Source organism: Centrocercus urophasianus, unplaced genomic scaffold (assembly GCF_019232065.1).
Source record: "Centrocercus urophasianus isolate 14NV4802_14NV808 unplaced genomic scaffold, USGS_Curo_1.0 seq_11, whole genome shotgun sequence".
NCBI lineage: Eukaryota > Metazoa > Chordata > Aves > Galliformes > Phasianidae > Centrocercus > Centrocercus urophasianus.
Genome location: NW_024884253.1, coordinates 56,357,828 through 56,380,262, shown reverse-complemented (window position 1 = coordinate 56,380,262; position 22,435 = coordinate 56,357,828). Strand labels below are relative to the sequence as shown.

The 22,435-nt window shown below is 35.0% G+C and overlaps 1 protein-coding gene across 3 annotated transcripts in view; it reads right to left on the bottom strand.

Annotated features, from left to right (window-relative positions):
* ZNF236 (zinc finger protein 236) overlaps window positions 1–22,435 on the bottom strand; it is a 68,477-nt gene that overhangs the window by 28,491 nt on the left and 17,551 nt on the right. For 2 of the 3 annotated variants that reach the window (XM_042837668.1, XM_042837676.1), the window contains exons 6-16: window positions 21,686–21,858; window positions 20,250–20,396; window positions 18,991–19,062; window positions 15,178–15,381; window positions 13,335–13,695; window positions 11,156–11,428; window positions 9,119–9,322; window positions 6,097–6,241; window positions 4,688–4,948; window positions 4,246–4,496; window positions 3,735–3,836 (exon numbers count right to left, since the gene is read on the bottom strand). In XM_042837668.1, the coding sequence (XP_042693602.1) occupies window positions 3,735–3,836; window positions 4,246–4,496; window positions 4,688–4,948; window positions 6,097–6,241; window positions 9,119–9,322; window positions 11,156–11,428; window positions 13,335–13,695; window positions 15,178–15,381; window positions 18,991–19,062; window positions 20,250–20,396; window positions 21,686–21,858 (2,193 nt within the window). The remainder of the gene's footprint in view (window positions 1–3,734; window positions 3,837–4,245; window positions 4,497–4,687; window positions 4,949–6,096; window positions 6,242–9,118; window positions 9,323–11,155; window positions 11,429–13,334; window positions 13,696–15,177; window positions 15,382–18,990; window positions 19,063–20,249; window positions 20,397–21,685; window positions 21,859–22,435) is intronic. The other variant, XM_042837687.1, reaches the window with a different exon arrangement.

Genomic DNA, 22,435 nt, shown 5'->3' with positions numbered 1-22,435 from the left:
TATAATCAGAAGTTGCCCCAAAAGATATTTTTCACAGCAAAAGAACACCTGTCTATAGAGAAAAGTAATCTACTTATGTGCTACTGCTTATACCATAGAATGAAAAGTCACAAATGTAAACCAATCTTGAAAGCATCATTAGTTAGGTAGTGATTTAGAACAAAACCTAATGCTGCAATTCATGTATTAGATTCTCTCTTATAACTGCCAAGATTATAGGAAATAAAAAGATTCTAGAGACTAAATCTTGTAGCTGAACTACACTTAGTGAAATGACAAACTAAGAGTGGTATGAAGAACAGCCATGAAAAGCTTTATGGTCATTAGATGGCCACTAACTGCTGTTTTCAAACAAAATGTTAGAAGCATTGTTATGGAAAAGTAGTATTTTTGCTACATTTGGTAAGAATACACGCACAAAAAAGGCCTCAAGAAACTAGGGGAAAAAAAGATGCCACTTTCATACCCTCCATACAGAAATGGACATAACTTGGACATAACTATCAAATGTAAAAAGAAACAACAACCTAAAAAAATACGTATACTTTCATCACTATTTTTTACTAACAAAGAAGGAAAAAAGCTATTTTACCGAATACACACTTAAATTGTTTTAATAATTGTCATTTTCCATATCAATTTTTATCCAGAGATTTAAAAAATTCCCAAAGTGCTTAGGAAGCAAAGTTCTGAACTTGGAGTTATTTTGGGACAAACTGAAGAAAGAAATACTACTTCTGAAAGCAGATCAGGGATAAATACAAACCAAATGTTTAACAGGAATACATACACATCATGTTGCTCAGCACCTAGGCTGAAGGTCAATGTCCACTCAAAATTTGAAAGGATCTGACAACTCTGAATATGTGGACGACAATTGCCACCACCACACCATTTTCACAGAACAACTTTAAAAAGTCTGAGGAGACAGAAGTATAACTGGAGCTTTTAATTTCTGCTCTTATTTCCCATCAATACCTATCATTTTCCTCAAACTTTTGCCTAACCTTTTTTTGCCAAGCAAAGAACAGAAAACAACTTCAGCACCAAAGTTAATAACAGGAGTCTCATACAACAGTCTTCTAAACTCCGAAAGACCTTTTATGTTCAGTGTAAGTCATCAATTGCAATGTAATTTGTAACATCACCCAACCTACTCTCTTCTACACTGACAGAATTTACTGAAAATATAGAATATTCTGTAAATCAGTTTATGAGCAGAATCTGAAATCAAACTGTATAATGGTTCATAGAAAATACACTATCTTGGTTTGCTCTGACAACTCAAAGTCTTTGTTTTCTGAACTGACTGGTCATGTAAATTCTAATATCACAAATGCATCTACATGCACTTGTTGATCCCTGTGGAGATCAGTGACTAGCAATCAAATGTTCTGCAAGTTGGCTACTTAGGCAACTTCTAGAACCAAGAGAGCAGCATCCACTGGAATCCATGTGTAAACAGTTACTCAAAGAGCAGGAGTACCAAGTCCTAAGTCTGTAAATCAAGTTCTTAAGAAAGCAGAACAGCAGTCTGGTGGCAAGGGGGTATTCACATGGGCTACAGAATAATAGTATTTGAAATTCTTGTAGTATGTCAAAAACACTCCCCCCTTTACCACTAATTTAATCATTAACATTCAACCATGCTTCCAGGGAGACTTCAAATGAAGAAAGGGTGACATAATCTATATGAAAACATGTTTGGTGACAGATGATGTTCAACAACCCAAAGACATGTCCTGATAAAAAAGATCTATTCAGTTGTTCTGACCTCACTAAAAATGAGTATACCTGGATATGTAAGACCAGACAGAACACTGCAGTCCTTTTACTGTCCTTCAAAACTACCTGAAACAAATCCCAGATGAAATCAGAAGCGCGCTCAAAATGCACTTCTTAACAGGTCTGAACATATCAAAAAGAAACTCTATCTCAACAAACCAAAAATTCTGTAGAAGTACTGCAAACAAACCTGAAAGAAAGAACAAGTTCTGAGAGGTCCACGCAGACCTACGCATCAGCCATCTGTATGAAATGCATGTATTCCCCTTTTCTTTAAAATTAGCAAACAATAAAAATAAAACCTGAAGATTTTCTAGGAACTCTGATGCTGTTCTATTAATAAACACTGAGCCAAAATATTTTAATAAGAATACAGCCTAAAAATGCCAAGAAAATAATTAAAAAAAAATGTCTAGAACTTGAATGATCTGTCTAGCTGATAGGAAAAAGAAAACAGGAGCATGAAGCACAGATGCAGACATAGGGAGAGGGTCGACCAATTTAACGCATGCATCCGCGCAAATGCTTACCTACCTGAAATTCAAAAATTTTGTAGGGCTCCAGGATCTTCAAGGAAACTTCAAAGAGTTGAGAATCTGTGGATGAGATTCCAAGTAGAACAGGAAACATCTTATACAAATGAGCTTTAGGAAAAAAAAACACGTTTTGATTCTCCAGTACCAATTTTACAATTGTGCTGATGTATATTTCTGATGAAAGAATTGTTTTGTAGGATCTAGAACAATTTCCTTTCCTGAAAAAAGCATTAAGTATTCAACACTTACTTAAAGAAGAAGACAAACATGCTAGGAACTGAAGTCTAAAATAACAAAACAAGGTTTAAATAATTTTTTTTATAAATTCAAAAAAACAGTACAAATCCAAAAGAAAAAAAACCACCACCACACTGAAAGTAACACTGATGGTGAAAGTTTTCACCTTTATTCTGTATCTCTTATTGCTCATTGGGACAGCTGTAAAAGGTAATTTATAATAATCTATAGGGTTTTAATAGAATCTGTTTCAGTCCTGCTTAATAAAAGAGGAGCATAATCTATTTTCTCAGTTACACACAGAGTAGCATAACCTAGAGAATTGAAATCTGCAACAAATTATCCTATTTCTTCACAATTCCATGCAACTTAGCAATAGATTATATTTTTATAAAAGGCTCCATACAATTAAAGAGGGAATGAAATGAAGAATAGAGAAGTTTAGCCAGCAGGGATATCAACTACTGATTACCAGTTACATAAAGTTCTTTGCTGGAGTCAGAAACAAATAAAACTCTGTAAACTTAACATCCCCGCCCAACCAAAAAACTACTATCTTCATACGAGCACCAACTCAACAGAGCCAACAGCAAAAAGCAAAGCAACACAGTAATTTCTTCATAATGCATAAGCATTCCTTATGCACATTTCTGAGTATTTTATAGCTAAAACAAAGAAGTTTCCAAGTGTTTATGATCTCTTCATTTGTCATGCATGTAGCTTTACAGAAATACAAAGGAAATTGCTGTCATTAGCTGACCTTTTACATGATTATATATTTTACACTTTTTCTATAGCGAATCTCAGCAACTACTCAGTCAAATCTTAGACTGCTTCTGATCATCACAGGTTCTGAACAAGTACAGCTAGAGCTTTCACAGTAATTACAGACAGAATCATGGAAGGAATATAAAATGCCTGACTACAAATTTCATAGTTTTATGGCTAAATATCAGCTCATAAAAGGAAAAGCTAACTATATTTAAGTATTCAAAATATTCTACCAGATATGGCTTCAAAACCATAATTTAAGAAAATATTTCTGCAAGGTTCCTTATATTGCAGTTACTTCAATTGTGGATGCTGTTTCAAAATGCCTTATGATAGCTATGCTGCAGAATAAAATTTATAAAGATTACTTTCAAAAGCTTTATAAAACTTTTATTTATTACTAACCTTGTGATAAGCCCTGTTGATCAAATGACTGCTGTGTTATAGATTGTTGCTCAAATTGAGTCATGTTTTCCTGTAAAGCGTGCTGCGATGTCACAAATCTATCTGAAATGGGGGAGAGAAGGGAATTGGACAGAAAACAAAAACAGAAAAAAAAAAAAGATGTAATTAACAGGACAATTCATCTGTTCCTAAGAATTTTATAGTAATCCAAACTTTTCCTCTACTAAAACTAAAAAAAAATTAGCTGAATACATATATAAACCTTTGATTATTGCAGGCTTTATTAATTACTAACCAATTACACAATGAAAAACACCAAATAAAAATATGAGATATGCACAAGTTTTACGCCAGTATTTTTTTCCTATGTATTTAGTAATTTTATTTGATGCAGATAAATTTTAGTAAGCTTAATATACACTATCTTTTTAACAGCATACCTAAACTGTATAATATATCAAGTTGTGAGCCTTTACTCCCTTTATTGCTCTGGTTATTTTCATATACTCACCCTCATCTTGCTCTAAAGGTTGATCAGCCAATTGTTGTTCAAGCGCTGTTTCTTCTGTGCCTCCTACTGGCTGCTGGTCTAACTCTAAAATTGCTTGCTGATCTGTTGCAACAGCTTCTGACTGCTGCAGCTCATCACTTTCAATCTCTACTTGCATCTGTGCAGAAACACGAATGCCCTGTTGATCTACTGTAGAATCATCTATTGAAGTAGACTGCTGATGTTGCTGAAGTTGCTGTGCAAGTTCATACCTGCAATGAAAGGCAACAAAGTCTTTTTATGGCTTAGACACAAAATTTTTGTCAGAATTTTTATTATACACAATAATCTACATCAGTTACCCATAAGTATCCTTTTTGATTATCAGCAATTACTAAATCGCCTCTCAAAGTATTTTTAAGGAAGGACTGTTGAAGGATACATACAAAAATCATAAACGTACCTATGAGTCTTCATATGTTTTTTACAGTTTAATGAGGTTTTGAATGTTTTTTGACAATACGGACACATATACGGCCGAAGGTCATTATGGATCCCCATGTGCCGCCTGAGGCTACCACCAGTAGTGAAGGCCCCGTTGCATATAAGACACTTAAAAGCTTTCAGTCCAGTATGTGTTCTAATATGTGCTTTCAGAACTCCTGCTGACACAAAACCTCTTCCACACTGAGAGCACTTAAAGGGCTTTTCACCAGTATGCGACCTTTTTAAGAGAAAGTAAAAGTTAATTTGCTTGATTCTAAGAGACAGTAAGATATTAAATTAAAAAAAAAAAAAAAAAAGTAAAATATAGACAGTAAGGCTGCATGCATGGAAGCAGGCTCAGTTAAAAAAATCTGGATATTAAAGCTTTAATAATTTATATATGCCCTGCCTACCATCAATGGCAGAGCTAGAAGTAGAGCTTTCTTGTCAGACTTGCCTGAATTAAAAAAAATTTGTGTTGAAACAAATATACTCTTTAGATTAAGATATTACCATTCACGTGTAATTTGTTCATTTTAGCTAAAATCGTGTCCACAGAAGTTCAGAATAAAACATTCTTTACTTAAATCATAGTAATCTTCCCCTCCCCATATTTTTTTCTTGAGTTATTCATAGATTATAGAACAGGAAGCAGTGCTTGATAACCTGACTAATGGCAGAGGCTGTGGGCTATAAAACTTTGCCAGATGGCTTGGAGCAATTTGATCTAACTTTGAAGCTATCCATTCCTTTCTAACACAGAGTTGGATTAGTTACTACCATTGGTTCTCCTTCAACTGTAGTTTTTCTACAACTTTATGATTTTATGGTTGTAACGAACACCCACTCTATGAACTTATACAGAACTTCAAGCAACAAAATGACCCCAAAAAAGTATACTCAACTGCTCTACAAACTTAAATTTTTAGACTTAATACATTTAAAAAATGGACACAGAATGAAAAGCTGATTTCCTTCCCAAATAACAGCAGTTACATACAAAGCAAATTATCTGGAGTATGCTATTAAAAACTATTATAAGAATTTGCATGTAACGCCTGCAATTTTCTGTAAATCATTCAGTAAAAAAAAGACTTCAAGTGTCCCTTCCAACCCTGGCCATTCTCTGATTCTGTGCAATTCTGTTAATGAGCTGCATAGCAAACACAACCATGTGTACTGCCAGGATTACATGCAGTCACAAGTTATTCCAAAATCTCTTTCAACACTACCAGAAAAATCACTTATCCTTGGTTCACTCCTTAAAAGACAATAAAAACAAAAACAGCCTCTTCAAGCTTCTCTTTTTCAGAGCACCCTGTAAATTTCATGCTTTTCATTAAGAACTGGTTTGTACATTTCCTTTCTCCTTTGTGTTTGTTTTACCTGATATGTTGTTTAAGATGACAAGATTTTTTATAGGCTCGATGGCAATAAAAACATTTATACGGTCTGTCTGCATCATTCACAAAATTACTGTTAAAATAATTTTGGAAGAACTGGCTATTCCTTGGAATTGGTTGGATAAGACCTGCACAAAAAACACACACACAAAAAGGAACAAATCATTGTTAGAGATATTTGCAGTTATCTAAAAAGGTAGTATTTGAAAAACAACAATGGCTAGACTTTTAGTATGCTAGTATATGGTAGAAAGAGCACATCTTCACCACCTATTTAAAAGGTTTGCATGTATCTATTTAGCATTATACATATTGTATCATGTGTGCTATCTTATAGATACAAATTATCACTAGGTCAACCTCATTATATTGAGCCTCAAGAGTATCCAACACACCAACTTTCAAGAAAGTCAACAGTTAAGAATTCACCGCCCAACAGGTGCTTCACATTTAGTCAAGTACCAAATATGTATCTTGTCAAATACTTAAAAAGCATTTGGTCTATTACAGTTTGTCATGACATATATAAAACTTGTTATGCACTGTACTCTGAAGTCAGTTAAAAGCATAGTTCTGGAAAACCAGTTAAGAGTTTCTGCTAATAAACATCCAACCACTGATACAAGAGTATTCTGTCTCAGACATAGACAACAGAAGCCCATCATTCCAAATGCTGTGACAAAACATGGACAATAGCAGAGTTCGCTCATGAACTTACCATCATTCATGCATCTGAACACAAAAATACTCATCACAACACCAGCACGAAAGACTAACAAACTGATTTTCAATAAAATAGCAAAAGATCCATTTATGATACTTAATAATCAGCAAACAAAACCCATTTTCAAACCCCTTCATATTCAGAAACGAAAGTCCAGTGGGTTTCTGCTGACTTTCTTTCAAATATAATTGAAAAGATAAAGAGAGGAAATGAGAGAGATGACAACATCAAAGCAAGAGCGACTTGTTCCCCCAGGTCCTATCACTATAACCACCTGTTGCTCTGCTTCCATAGTGAGGAAGTTATAGCCTGACATAAGACTTTCCTTCTGCTTTCTCTAGGCTGAACCAATCACGTGACCTCAGCTATTTCTCATACCTCTTGCTCTCCCTTGGACACTCTCTAATAGTTTTACATTCCTTTTATATTGTGGCACCCAAACCTGCATTCAGTGCTCAAGGTGAGACTGCACTAAGACAGAGCAGGACAATCTCTTCCTACATCTGGCTGGTAGCGCTAGGCCTGATGCACCCCAGGGTACGGCTGACCCTTTTGGATGCCAGGAGACAAGGCTGGCTCATATTCAACTTGCCATTAACCAGAATTCCCAGATTCTTTTCCACAGAGATGATCTCCAGTCTCGTCTCTCATTCTGTACATACAAGCAGGATTACTCCAACCCAGGTGCAGAATCTGGCATTTGCTCATTAAATTTCATAAGGCTGATAAGTGCCTTACCTGGCCCAGCTCTAATCTATCAAGGTCTCTCTGTAAGGCCCCTCTACCTTAAGGAGGCGTCAGCTCCTTCTAATTTAGTATCATCTGCAAACTTGCTTGGGATACATTTGACTCCTGTGTCCAAATCATTTGTGAAAACACTAAGGAGAACTGCCTCTAAAGTGGAATCCTGGGGAACCCCACTAGTGACAATCCTTAACACCATTTACTATAATCCTTCGAACACAACCGATTGTTTACCCATGTATTATGTACTTGTAGACAATACATGAGTTTTGGCTGCATGGATTTTCTTCCCACAATGTCAAACAACATTTCTGTAGTTCTCCCACATAACTGACCTTGCCTCCAGTATTCATACATATTCCTTTCACATCTGAACTCTAGAATCCAGTCAAGACACATTTAGTTTACCTCTAGTACTTTGGAATTGTCTGCCACATACACTCTGAAGAGACAGCTCTTAAAGCATGATCAGCATATGTGAACCCCAGTACCTTCAACAGCAGACTCCAAGGGCATCTCACTAGTTTCTCGTGCTGCCTGAACTCTGTTTTCCAGGTTTCAAAGTTTTACTGGCAGTTCTGCTACCACAAAAAATTTGAAACTCAATTACAGAGTGATCACTTCATCCAATGGGATCCTCTCTCTTTACTAGTAACAAATCCAATTGTTAGTAAAGCAGACTTGCCTAGTCAGCTACCTTAGCACTGTAACAAGAAGTTTTCTTCAAGTAACAATTACTCTTGCATACAGTAATTCTTGCAATGTAAGCAAAAGGAATTTTACAGAGAGAGAAAGATTTTAGGATAGATCTATTATCAATATGGTGTTCTACCATATAAAGACAACTACACAATAGACAAAGCAGGAGTTAAAATACTACCGAGTCAAAAGCCAATAAAGAGTAAAGATCCTGCCCACTGCATTGACCTCTGCTAGGTAATATATTATCTTAATTGAGATGTGAGACATCTTGTTCCAAAAAGTGGTTTTATGTAATGTAACAATTACTCTACAATAGAACTAAAATAACTACATTGATTATCTATAGCATGCTCAAGAATTATTCTGCCCCTTATTGAAATATTACCACTAATTCAGCAGAGGATCATAATTATACTAAATGTACTAAAATCATGTAATACTGACTCATTTAATACAGTAATTAGAATAAATGTGATGAGCTCAAGAAAAACCTAGGACATTAATTGTACATCATCTTCTCAACACCAAGGATCCAGAAATAGTTAAAATGCTCTAACTTACATAATGTAAAAATTAATATATTTCTTATTCGTAAGGCTTATACAGTTCCTGCATAAATAAAAAAGACTCTGTAATTCTGAAAAGACAGAAGAGTTCTAATGTAAGCAAACTGAAATACCGCATTTAGTTGAAGCCTGATTTCTGATTACTTACTTCAAAGCACATCCTTCTCATTAAAGCCTGACTGCATTTGCTTTATTCAACTGTGACCTCTATTTTCCATATATTCTATATTTCATGTTTACAAGTAGGCAGAGGTTTACTGACTCTTTACCTAAATCAGTGATGAGTATGGGCTCCTGCAAAGGGATATCTGGTACAGGAACACTCGTCTTTCCTACTCGAACTTTTGCAGGTTTACGTTGATGTCGCATCTTTCTTAGTTCACTATGTTTAAAATGTGAAGCAATGTGAGTTTTCCTGTGGCCAGATGTTCTAAACTTCTTGTCACAGTGAGGACAAGCAAAAGGCCTAACACCTGCAAGAGATTTAAAAAAAATTAGTTTCAAATTTTATTTCCATCTTCCCAGAAATGCAGTTTGGGGATATAGATTCTCTTTTCTCTATTTTCTGTTTTGGTTTCTGTCTGGGAGTTCACTGTTAAATATGTTTTCAGAGGAGATCAATAAAATGTAATCAACAGCAAATAAAAAACTGCCAAGTTACTAACTGGTTCTAACACTTCAAGCAAGCTTATTATTGGGAAAAAGAAGCGACAGCAGTTTTTCAAAGGTTGCCAGAAGCTATCAAAGAATTGCTTTGGTCAAATATCCTTCCAAAACAACCCGCTGACAACTGTGAGAAAAAGACAAATGAAATGTTATAGGACAAAAAACATGAATGGAGATGTAATAGTTAAAGAAATTCTGTATCAGTCTCTGACAATGTCAACAGTGTTAGATGGCAGTCAAGCAAGCACGCCAACGACAATTTTTAAAGTGAGACTTTTTCCACTACAAAATCCAGTAGCATTTTGAACAGAATATTCAGATTTGGGCACTTGCTCTTGGAATATATACTGGAGAACTTGGTAAGTTATAGAGACAGGCAAAGCTGATGCATTCAACTTCTGCCCAAGAAGAAATCTTGAATTTACAAGGCTTGCAAACATGACTAGGTACACCACGAAGAAAATCATAAATGGAAAAAAATGCACAAGAATGTACTGTTCTTCATAATACAATAAATAAGAAATTTCAAATGAAACTACCGGGCAGAATATTTAATGCAAGAGGAAGTCAACATAGAGGGCAAGACGAACCTTTAACCAATTCAGCAAACCTAACGTGACTGACAGAGAAAAAACAGCAAATACCCATTTCTGAGAGGTAGTGGTACAGTTATATGGTGAAGCTCCACAAGCACTGAACTACATATTTTTCAATCCAAACAGTGCTTTGGATGATTGAATGAGTCTGATTTCTTAAATGTTTACTTTAAAGCAATAGACAAAAGTTTACAATTTTAAAGTAAAAAAAAAAAGTTCTGCAGATGGATTCAACTTCAATATTTCATGGGCTAAAGGCAGACTAAGACCACAGTGAACACCAAATATATATAACCAATGAATGACACAGGAAAAGTTTTGCCACAAACTCCGAATTCAGCAAGAAAATGCATTTTACAGAATACAGATATAAACATGAAATTCTTTCATTCCTGTTTACATGAGTATCACATCACGATAGCTGGTTGAAAGCCTGTGTAGCAATATGAATAAAAAACAAAAAGTGGAAAATGACAAGACAGTTCATCAGGAGTGGAAAATTCATTTAATCTATGCAGATAGTAGAAGACCATCCACAGAAAAAGAGATCTTGAAGCTATTGTATATGATATAAACAATAAAAATCATATCAGCACCCAAGTTTTAGGGTATGCAATGCAAGGTTTTTAACGTATCTAAATCAGCAAAACTACCATACATCTTACAGCAGAAGATAAAACAGGAAGTAAACAAATGGCCATGAGTGGCATAGTGAATTTATTGAAGACTGTAGAGAAAAGAATATGCAGATTAAGATAACTGACTAAGCTAAATCAGAATCCAAATTGTACGAGTTGATTATGTATTCCACAGAATCTAATACACTCACAATATCAACATTAAAAGAAGAGCTGATTCATCAGAAAACTAAACACTAGAAAGCTAGAGAAAAAAAAATCAAGTTCATCATAAGACACTAGAAGTTATTTACTGTACAGTAGATGGTACGATAAGCACATCTGTAATTAAGCAATTAAAATTGTGTATTTTCCTTTGAGGCCTCACTCACATTATAAAAACACAAATGTAGCTTTGAGACCTTACCTGTATGTAGACGTATATGAACTTTTAAACTCCCTGAGGTGGAAAAGCATTTCATACAAAATTGGCACTTGAAAGCTTTAATGCCAGTATGTGTTTTTATGTGTGCTGTGAGAGTACTCTTAACGGCAAATGCACGAAAACACTGGGGACACTTGAATGGCTTCTCATGGGTATGAATGCGAATGTGACGCACTAAATCACTTGGTTTTTTAAATTCTTTAGAGCAGTATGGACAAACATGCCACCTTATTCCATTTTCTTCACGTATAGAACCTGGAAAAAAAAATAAAGACATTTGTGACTGAAGGATTTTAACCATTTTTTGTTTCTGAATTTCACTGTACTGTCACTATCGTACTGAGTAATCTGAAAGAACGTGAAAACATTTTACAGATGCTACTAAAAAAACACTCTGTAGGATAATTCACTTCTCTGTCAGATACATTCAATAGCAATGAGCCATAATGAGAAAATCAAAATCCAAGAAACTCCAAGAAATCAAAATCCAAGAAACTTTGAAATTCAAACATTGTTATGCTATTGAAAATGAAGGGCAAAAAAAGAAAAACAGAGCTAAAAATGTAACTCCACAGAATAGCAAGAAACAGTTCACAGGCCACTCTGAATATAAGCATAATGCAATCCAATATACCGGTTAACTTAGAAATATCACATTTAACACAAATTTATCTAGCAGTGAATGTAACTCCAGAATCATAGCCACACCCACAAACTACTTAAATTACTAGACACTCACAGGATATTTTATACGGATCTTCTCAATATTCAGTAATGCTGTGAATCCTCTGAATCCCTCACAGTTCTCAACTATCAGTACAATGTTCTGCTTTTATCTCCATTTCTAATCAAGTTCATGATGTGTATTTACTATTATTGAAAACAGCATCTGGATTATATGAAAGGCAGAGCTTACAGTTTGGCAGGTAGGGAAGGATTTCACTTTAGCCCAATAGAGCTACGGAGAACATAAATTTACAACTAAATCACTACTTTCAGGTTACAGACTTGCACTATAATTTCGTCATTTTTAAAGGAATAAAATTCTGTTAAGAGTTGCTCTGAATGCAATTTAAGGCTATTTCTCACAAAAGTTGTTTGATGATCCAAGAATTCTATTACAAAGCAACAACATACCTCTGCTGCTGACAAATGACAAAACAATGACAATGGAAGCTTCTGAATACTATTATGTCTTTGCTCTCTTTTAAATTCAAATACGCTGTTTAATATATGAGATATTTACTCATTTAAATCAGTTTATAGGCACACCATGTGAACTGTGCCGGCACAATTATTTTTTTTAAAGTAACAAATAAAGACTCCTGTTTGACTGTATAGCATAGACATATTTTTGTTTGCAGTAAGGTATTTGTTATCTTTACACACACAGAATAAAACAGTTGTTATAGGCAGTGGGAAAATTTAATGCTGATTTTTGTCAGTTACGCAGGGCAAGCTGAGGGGTTTTTTTGTTTGCTTTTTGTTTGGTTGGTTTTGTTTTTTTTACTCTGGATCAACTTCTACATCCCTTGCAAAATAAAAATGCATAATGAACATATTTATGAAGTTACTAGGGACACAGCCAAACGATTGGCCATCTCCAACAGGCCAGCCTCTGAAGTACAGCAGCCATACTTGGAACAAAGAACTTCTAGCAACTTTAATGTCCAAGCAACCGTAACACTAAACCTGCAATGAAGCACACTGTGAGAGAATATAGACTCGTACAAACAAAATAAAGTGTGGAGGCAGGATATTAACCTGTATCTACGATGGCATAATCACATCAGTACTACCATCCCAAACATAGTTTTCATCAAAAGCTCTATCCACAATGCCAATCTTTACTCCTCCTTTTACAGACTGTATCAGTAGCCATTACCTGTATGAAGCAGCAGCACTTTACCTATGTGAGGCCTCACTTGCAAAGACAAAAAGGAGAGCTTGCAACAAGTCTCTGCTCCAGGAGATACCAAAAAATCCCAATTAGCCTCAAAGAACAATGGGGAAAAAGGTATGGAAAATTTGTATTTTATAATTTTATGTCTTTTGTTTTCTGTTTTATTCTAAGAACTTTCGGAAGATTTCATAGTATAACTTTACTTATTGCTACTCTGTCAACTAATGAAATTCATAAATGACGTTAATCATAACTTACACAAACACTGTATTTTAGATAACGTAGATGATCCACAATATGTTTTGAGAAATCCCTTTATGAAGTCATCAACATCCCCAGAAATACTGCAGTCCTTACTGCACAAAAAATAGCAAACAGTAGCAACATTACCAGGTAAAAATGGCGATTTTTTCTTAATAACCTTTTTTTCTTTTTTATCCAGTTTATCTGTGCTCTCTTGTTCCTTATCTTGTTCTGCATTATTAGAGTCAGCCTGATGATTTGAGAGAGTCTGGACATCCGTGTTCTGATCCTGGGTCCCAGGAGTCTTAGCTTGGTTGCAGTCAGTAGAATGTGCAGAGACAGGAATTGAAGACAATCCACTATTCTCTAAAGCTTGCTAGATGAGGGAAAATAAAAATCTTCAGACTAGAAAAGAAGCATTCCCCACTTGCACCAATTTTTCTGAAATGACTATTCAGAAAGTACAACGCAAATATAATTAAAGGACTCACCTTTCAAAAACGTGCCAGCAGTCTTATGGAGTCAGGCATTTGCCAGGAATATATAGCTAAGTCTTATACCCACTACGTAAGATAACAGTTTCCCACTAACATTCAAATTTGAAGCCCATCAACTTGGAGAGAAGCCATAATTGGTATAATGAAAATGGAAGATGGCTATAATGAAAAAGGTAGCTAGGGAGACACCATCCCTAGAGGTGTTCAAGAAATATTTAGACGTACTGAGGGACATGGTTTAGTGGCAAATATTGGTGATAGGTGGACGGTTGGACTGGATCATCTCAGAGGTCTTCTCCAACCTTGGTGATTCTATGATGTGATACATCAAAAAAAGATCTGGAAAAGCTCAAAAGCCTCTATCAACAAATCACGGATAATTGTTTTACTGAGGCAAGAGCAATGCACCCATTTTACGTACATCAGAAGAAACAGAGAGGATACCTTCATGGATGCTACTGCATCTGAGAAGATCTTGGATTAGAGACCTCAAGAATTCATTTCAATAGGATGGCACAAATATTTAATCACTTGGAACAAACCATTTTCTTTTTATTTTGTACAATATGTGTAGTACACTAAATGTTCATGCCTCAAACATTACTTTTTCTCTTCTTTTCAATATAGCTATCAAGACTACAGTTGTAATTCTGTATGGTTACATACAATTTTTCCACACATTAGAGATTTAGTACAGATAACACGCAGAACCTGAACAGAGCAACATAAAACATACGGGTCTTCCAAAAAAGAAATGCAAGTGGTGTTTAACAGGCTAGGTAAGAATAGATTAAAGGTTTGCAGGATATCAGCAATGCTACAGATGAATACACTCCACCTGCTCCACCCTGTTTGCATCTTTATGCAATGGAGGCTTCAAAACAAACACATAGTTGAACTACTGCCCTACAGCTCTTCCACTACACTACACAGTATTTCCTACTGCCAACATCAAGGACATATGATGGGCTAAACAAAACTCAACCTAGGAATGAATTCGCACAGACAGTAAAGAATCAAATAGCCCATATTAACTCTAGGAATCATTACCAATGGTTGCATGACAAGCTGATTCTAGGCAAGAAAAAGGAACCAAAACATCCACATATGGGTGCGTCCACAGCTTTCTTCTGTCATGAAATCAATATCTGCAATCTTCCTTTTGCTATATTATATAAAGCTGTATCTTGGCATGTTCCATTCCTATTCAATAGATCTTTACAATTCTCTCTCAACCAATAAATCATTTAAAAATGCTGAAGGAATGCTACCCTTGAAAATGCTGAAGCCAAATATCACTAAAATAAAAATGATGAGTAAAACTATTGAAATGTAAAGCTGTTACCATACACGGCTCTTACCTGCAAAATATCTCTGTTGAGTCCCACAGCAATGTTGAGCTGCTGACCAGGTTGTTGAGGCTGGCTATTTTCTACAGCACCTGGTTCTGATAACTCAAGGAGTTGCTGGATGACATCAGTTACAGCCTGTTGTCCCTGATTAGCAGTAGCTGAAGACACCTGGTTTTCTGTCTGCTGAAGTAGTGGAGACCGGAAATGTGTGGCCTGAAACATATAGTAGTACATTTTGAAAGGAAGATGAAAATATACATGAACAGTGCCTGCTGGGCTCCTTATCAACGTGCATAATCAAGGAAGAAGCTGAAATTTATGTATGTAATAACAAAAGAACCTTCAACCAGTTTACAGAACCCAGAGATCAACTACTGAATTCCACATGTATATGCCACAAGAAAGACGCACAATGCTGCCACGGGATTCTTTTCGTAATTTACATTCTACTGAAACAAGTCCCTTCAACAAGTAACCTTCTATTAGCTGAGATGCTTTGTATGGTGTCATTAGTATTGTTACACTGAAACACTTCAGACCAAAGAAAGAGCAAACTTGTATTCCTTCACCTTTCAACCTTCAAAATCTCTCAGCTTTAAGTGGATCCGTTTATACTTTGAAAGTTCAAATACACACAGAGCCGTATCAAAATAATCAAAAAAATCCTACTCTTGAAATCAAATGTATTCAGCACTGATTAGATCACTGTATCTTAGCCACCTTAGTAACGAACAGGTAGAAAAGACAGAAGAAAACAGTATTTCCTTTAAAAATCACAAATGAAGACTTTCTGTTCCCTCTCATTTATATACTTCTCTTTTCTATAAGAAATAGACCACAAGAGCCTACTGTTATCGAATGAATTGCCTCTAATCATTCTACTGCAAAAAAAGATGTATTTATATATCAACAGGCACTGGAATTCCATTTCTCTGTAACACTCTTTATAATACTCCAGATATCTGCTTCTAACATTCACTTTATATATATAAAACACTACATTCCTCTGGATCATTTCTGACAAGAAAGAAATCTCAGGTTTTCTGCACATTGTATTTCCGTATTTATCTTTCCCAGATATTTTCCTTATATTGATATATTACACTGGACAGTTAAAATTACACTGCCACCCTATTTGAGGATGAACAATGAAAAGTTAGCTTTGTATCTGTTATATCCTGAGTATATCATTAAATACTTATGTTTTTGGACAAGAGTATTAAAGCACACCCTTATCTCATTACTCTTGCATGCACACAGCAGAATGGCACTTGCTATTTGATTGTTTTTACCATTAGTTTGTCTTTTTCACTTCACTAGTGAGAGGGATGAAAAGATGGAGTCTTTTCAGATTCCAATTTAGCAGAAGTCCAATCAACATTTCACTATCTGTTTTACAAAAATAAAACACATCATGTGACATTTTCACTGAAACAACGCTGAAGCAAAGCATGTAGCAACTCCTTATAGAAACTACTTTTCTCCCTAAAACAGAGAAGCTCTAATACAGTGGGAAGCTGAGACTAAAAGATCTGTAAAATCTTCCAGGACCCTAAAACAAGAAATAAGTGTTAAAATAAGGAACTGCTTGACATCATCTTGAAAATTACAGCATCACATAACTTCAGCCAGTTTGTTCACATATTATACAGCACTTTTATATCCAGTCTCACAAAGGTAATCTTTTTTGAAAAATAATATGTTTTCAGTGGTCTCTTTCTAGGTCCCCCTCAGAATACTTAAATATCTAAGTATCAAACAGTATAAAGTGTCATATTATTACTTTGTAATTCCACATTTCTTCAGTTAGAATAATGAACCTTGTGATCACGTTTGGGCTGTCTGACCCACTGAGTAAAACAGAGCACACGCTCTGGGTCAATTACTTCCCTAAGAAAAACTACCATAATTTCTATAATCACTGCAGCAGCTTTCTCCATTGCTATCAAACTTCAGGAAGTTACTCCAACAGTACATCATCCATACTAAATTCTATACATTAAGTAGTTTAGTTAGTTAGTTTGTCTAGCTTAGGTCCTCAAATTCTTTTTCTTCCTCTTTTAATAAAAAGGATTAGATTTTTCCCTTTTCTGCAAAACAGAAAATAAAGTGATTATTAAATATTTCCATCTGATGGGCAAAGTAGATAGAGCTCCTTTAATCTTTCTGATAAAAAACACATTGTGCAAAACTTTGGGAATTCTAATTGGTCTGATGCCTCTTGTATTTTTGAATACAGTTCATAAGAAGTGGACACTATAAACAGACATGATAAAAGCAAGAATTGTCAGAATGGAATAGAAACTGCAGATAAATTTTTCACTTTGACTTAAAAGACTTTTCCCAAACTTTGTGGGCAAGGAAAACTTCAATTTTAGCTGGCATATTATTTATGACCTATTCAATCCCTATTTTAATGGGATTTTATATCCTTTGAATATGGCCTGCTTGCTTTTTCTACAGCGTGCGATTTTATTCTTGTTTCAGAACACATATTGCTTGTTTGTACCCTAATTCACCAAGTAATCCACTGATTTGTCTTCTTTATAAATTACAACTTTCGTATCATACAGACCAATGATGATTTTATATCCAGGTTGCTGATAAAATATTAACTTGTGTAGTGAAAATTATTAAGGGACTCAATCAGAAACAAAGTAACAGTGGTGACTCCCTGTAAATCCTACTGAAAATTTTCAGGAAGTTTTACTCACAATGCGTAACATTCAATATGATGTACCATTCCATTTGAAAGTGGAAAACATTTTTGCTTTTTATAAGCTTCAGCAGAAGAAGAAAAAGTAGACTCATTAAGGGTGCAACAAGAAAACAAGCTCTACTTACAAAGTAAAAAAAAAAAAAGATGCTACATACAAGAAAAGCACTTACACATTTTTTTTTTAAAGCCATGTATGATACATCATACAGTTCCATGGAAGAATCAGAGCATTTATCCTAGGTCAACAAATCAACAGGAACTGTACATAAACAAGCAAGCTGTGCATCTGACAGCATGGAAAAAACAGGTTTTACATTGAAGGACATTAAAGGAGGAATATTTGAAAACATAACGCAAAATTACTGTTGATTCATCTTAGTTTAGAAGTTTATAAGTTTCAGGTGATTTCACATGTTCCTTTTCCTCAAAATTCCTATAAATGTTACATTTTATCATTACTTCTTAAAAACAGAAGGTACCCTGGCAAGGGGAAAGAGAATTCCAGGTTCGTCTCTGCTGAATAAGAGTCAGGCTCTTCCCTCCCTGGTTTACTAGAACTACTACACATAAGTTGAAGCTGATTCTGCAAAATTGCATACAAACACTTGGTGGCCCAGGAGCTACTAAGGCATACTCTTGTAAAGATGCAAGCTTGAAGACCCTAAGACTAAAAATGAAATTGGAGCCAGCACTCTCACTTGCTATGCAAAAACATCAGGCAGTTCTTGGAGGAGGGAGCAGTTAGGTCCCTGTTGGGAGCAATGGATCTATCAATGGGATACACAACAGTGTAACATCTTGTGTATTAGTAACAGTGTAACATCAGTGTAACAGTGTAACACTTGCCACCATTCTGAAGAACTAAAACGCTTTATCAGAATTATGAGCTTAAAGCTGTATAACAAATGTGGGAATACAATCCATGTAAGATCTGTTCAATTCCTAAATACCCAGTTACATTGATCAGGAAGTCTGTCTTCATCTATTAGTTGACAAATCTATCACAGAGGACAACTGCAAATTTTTTTTCACCAAGAAGCTGACAAAAGTCTGTGAAAGTTCCACCTGTTTTTAGCCTTGACAAACAAAAACTCTATACTTACATTCTTCCACTTATTATCAACAGGTTGCAAAAGATTAGCAGGAGATGTTGTTAAAGGCTGGGTGACAGAGTCCTAGAAATAAATTTTAAAAAGCATTTTTAGACTTTTAACACCAGGAAAAAAAAAAAGAAAAACAGCAGAAGTATCAGTTCCACAGCTCATTTTCCCCACAATATGGGCTAAGGAAAAAAAAAAAAAAAAAAAAAACTATGGGAAAAAAAATGCAATTGTGCATGTAATCACTGGTGTTGCTTCATAGTTTTATATACATTAAATAAACACAAGTTACAGGAACTGGTATCAGTTTCACCTGAGCTATAAGCACAGATGCTGCAGAAGACAACAGCAGCCTTGTAGTAAGTATATTTTTCAAGATATACCTAAGTATGAGAATAATATGAATTCCACAAATCAAATGACTTCAAGTTTTGGAACGTATATACTAAGGACAATCATTGCTCATCCTCACATCCATATCAAGGGATGGCAGACATACCACAGACTTCAGCACAGGACAAGTACAATGGAGATTAGCTGTTAGAGAAGCTCTGCAAGTTGAGACCAAACTGAGGAAGACAGTTCTTATCTCAGAACACCAGTGCTACCACCTTTCTACAGCAATAAAAAAATCCATCATTAAACCTCTGCAACTTTAGATACTAAATTAAAGAGTTTAACACTCTCGCAATACATCAGTCAATTTTGTTCTACTTGTTAAGCTTTTTAAGACGAATTCTGTCTCTTCTATTTTGCTTACACTATTGTATAGAGTTATTCCTTTCCATTGCCTTCATGCAAGCAAAGATGGACACATGAGGCAAAAATTATGGTAACACACTTCTCTAATATCAATATGCAATTCAAAAGGAAAATAATTGATCAAGCTAAACAAAGCAAGAAAATCACAGCTGGCCAGAGAAAGGAAATATTTGGTAGTAAGAGTTTTTTTTTCCATTCTTCCAATTAGTTTTGTTACATAGAGAGAAAACTTCTCTTTCCCATACAACCTGCAAGTACCAAAGCTATACTTGAATTAGATGTATAATAAAATTGTCACGTTTTCATCTAAACCCTCAAATTATAAATGCTGGTGTTTCAATATGCAATTTTTTTTTTTTAAAATGGCAAAACTTAGAAAGAGCAGAAGACATCAGAGAGGTCAAAACTAAAAACAGCTGTAACCATATGAAGAATTACTGGTTAAAACACAGACCTACTTAAACGCTTAAGGGGATTTTTGTGATTCAAGTGAAGCTTACCGCTGTAACATGAGATACATCTGTTGAAGAGCTTGCAGAATTCTGTGGACCACCCATGTGCATCTTGCTGATATGCGTGTTTAAACTACCCAAGCTTTTGAAGACACAGCTACATTCTGTACAGTTGTAGGTAGGGCCATTCTTCACCTTCAGGAAAAGGAAAAAGTTGAAGTACATTTTCCCTAAAACTATCTAATTTTTTTAATCATTATTTATCCAACTAACAAACATACACTGCCACTATAAGAGACAAAATATTTTATTTCCCCAATTTATTGATATTCTGTTATACAATCAGTTTGGAATCTTCCTGCTACAAAGTTAATGGTAATCTGCCTGCATTACTCACCTATTACTGCTTTTCAATGTTTAAAAGCACCAGAGAGGAAAACAAATGTCATCTGGTGTATTGAGGCCTCAAGATTTCTCTTTCCTTAATATTTGCTACTATTACATACTTCGAAACAAAACCAAAATGCATCTTTATCAAATAAGACATGCTTGAAAATTTAACATACAAAATGCAAATTCAAGTTAGGGAAAACAAGGGGAAAAAAATGCAAGTTAAAAAAAATGCATCTTCTGTTTATTTCTTCTTTTTTTTTTTTCCCCCCCTTTTTTTTTTTTTTTCCTCTAACAAAGATGATATTCTATATGCAGCAAAAAGACAGTTGCCTCTACCTATTTATACCTCCAAAATCAAAGCTAGGTCTCTGTTTATGAGTACTGCCATCTATGAAACACTGAAATCAGAAAGATAATTACTGAAAAAGATTGCTCAGTCAACATTGCTCAGAAGACTACATTACAATATTACAGCAGTGCCTTCAGTATCTTAAAACTTGTCTGTCACAAAGAAAAAAGTATCAGCATAAAGAGGTCTATGATTTTTGTGGCTTTAAAAACAAAACTTATTTTGCAACTTCCTTCTTCCTGTCAAAAGGAAAAGCTTCTAAAGGGGGCTGTAGGATACACTATTCAAAGACAAATATGAACTGTGCTTTATGTTGGAGTAAGCAGGTTGCTATTGGGATTGAAATTACTCAACATTTTCTACTTTGCTGTTTACAGCTTACTTTGATCTGATTTTAGCCCTCAATCTCCTGAGACTGCCACAAATGCCATTTTTAGCCATTAAAAAATAATCACAATTATGTTTTCATCTTCGAATGTTCTGAAAAAGCAATGGTAAATGAAGGCTTTGCTACTTATCCTAAGAATCTGTTTATGCAGATTAAGCTATTCTAGGAAAGCTGAATTTGCAGGTAAAACCAACAAACCAATAGCAATACTACAACAGAAAATCTGCATTGGCTGCAGAAAGCACCAGCGTGCACAGGAATAGCAAACAGGACATTTTAAATACTGAAAACAAAAGGTTAAAAACCAATACGCAGTATATTAGCACCAACCACTTTATGAATAATTGTATTTACCTCTGAATGAACTCTCTGTATGTGTGATTGAAGATTGCCTTTCTGAGAAAAGGCAGCAGGACAAAAGGCACAAGCATGGGGTTTTTCACCAGTGTGCTTGATCATATGGGTCTGCAACGCCCCCTTCTGGTTAAAGGCTTTTCCACATTCACTACATTTAAACGGTCTTTCACCTAAAGGAAAAAAAAGTTTAAGGGATTTCAACGTCTTAGCAGTTTCCTGTACGTATAATGAAATTTTATCAGCTAAAATAAAGTACTGCATACAGATAAAGGCATATATGTAATTACAGGTTTAAAACAGACACATTATTAGGTGATATTTTTGTGAAGAGCGTTCAGAACAGCTTTCCTTAGTTCAGAAAGCTACTATGCAAATGCACTGGAGGAAAAGAAATGTGAAAAAGCAAAAAATCTGTCCATAAAAAATTCTTACAGAAACACTGAGAAAGATGTATAGCCTCCACCCTCAGTGAGTATTAACACTTATTCAATTCTTTGCAACCATCTATCCCCAAAAAGTGAAGTCAAATGTTGTTATTATTCAAGATATTGTATAGACTTGCTCAAAAATCAAAAACTTTGAATGTTCTCTTTCAATATTTCTTTAGTACAAAACACGAGAGAAAATCCTAGTTAATGATATTTGAGAATCTGCTGCTATTCTCTGACGTTAAGTGTGTTCAACATTGTATATACTTAGTTATTTCCACACTGATTATACATAAAAAATAGTCCCCACAAATCTTAA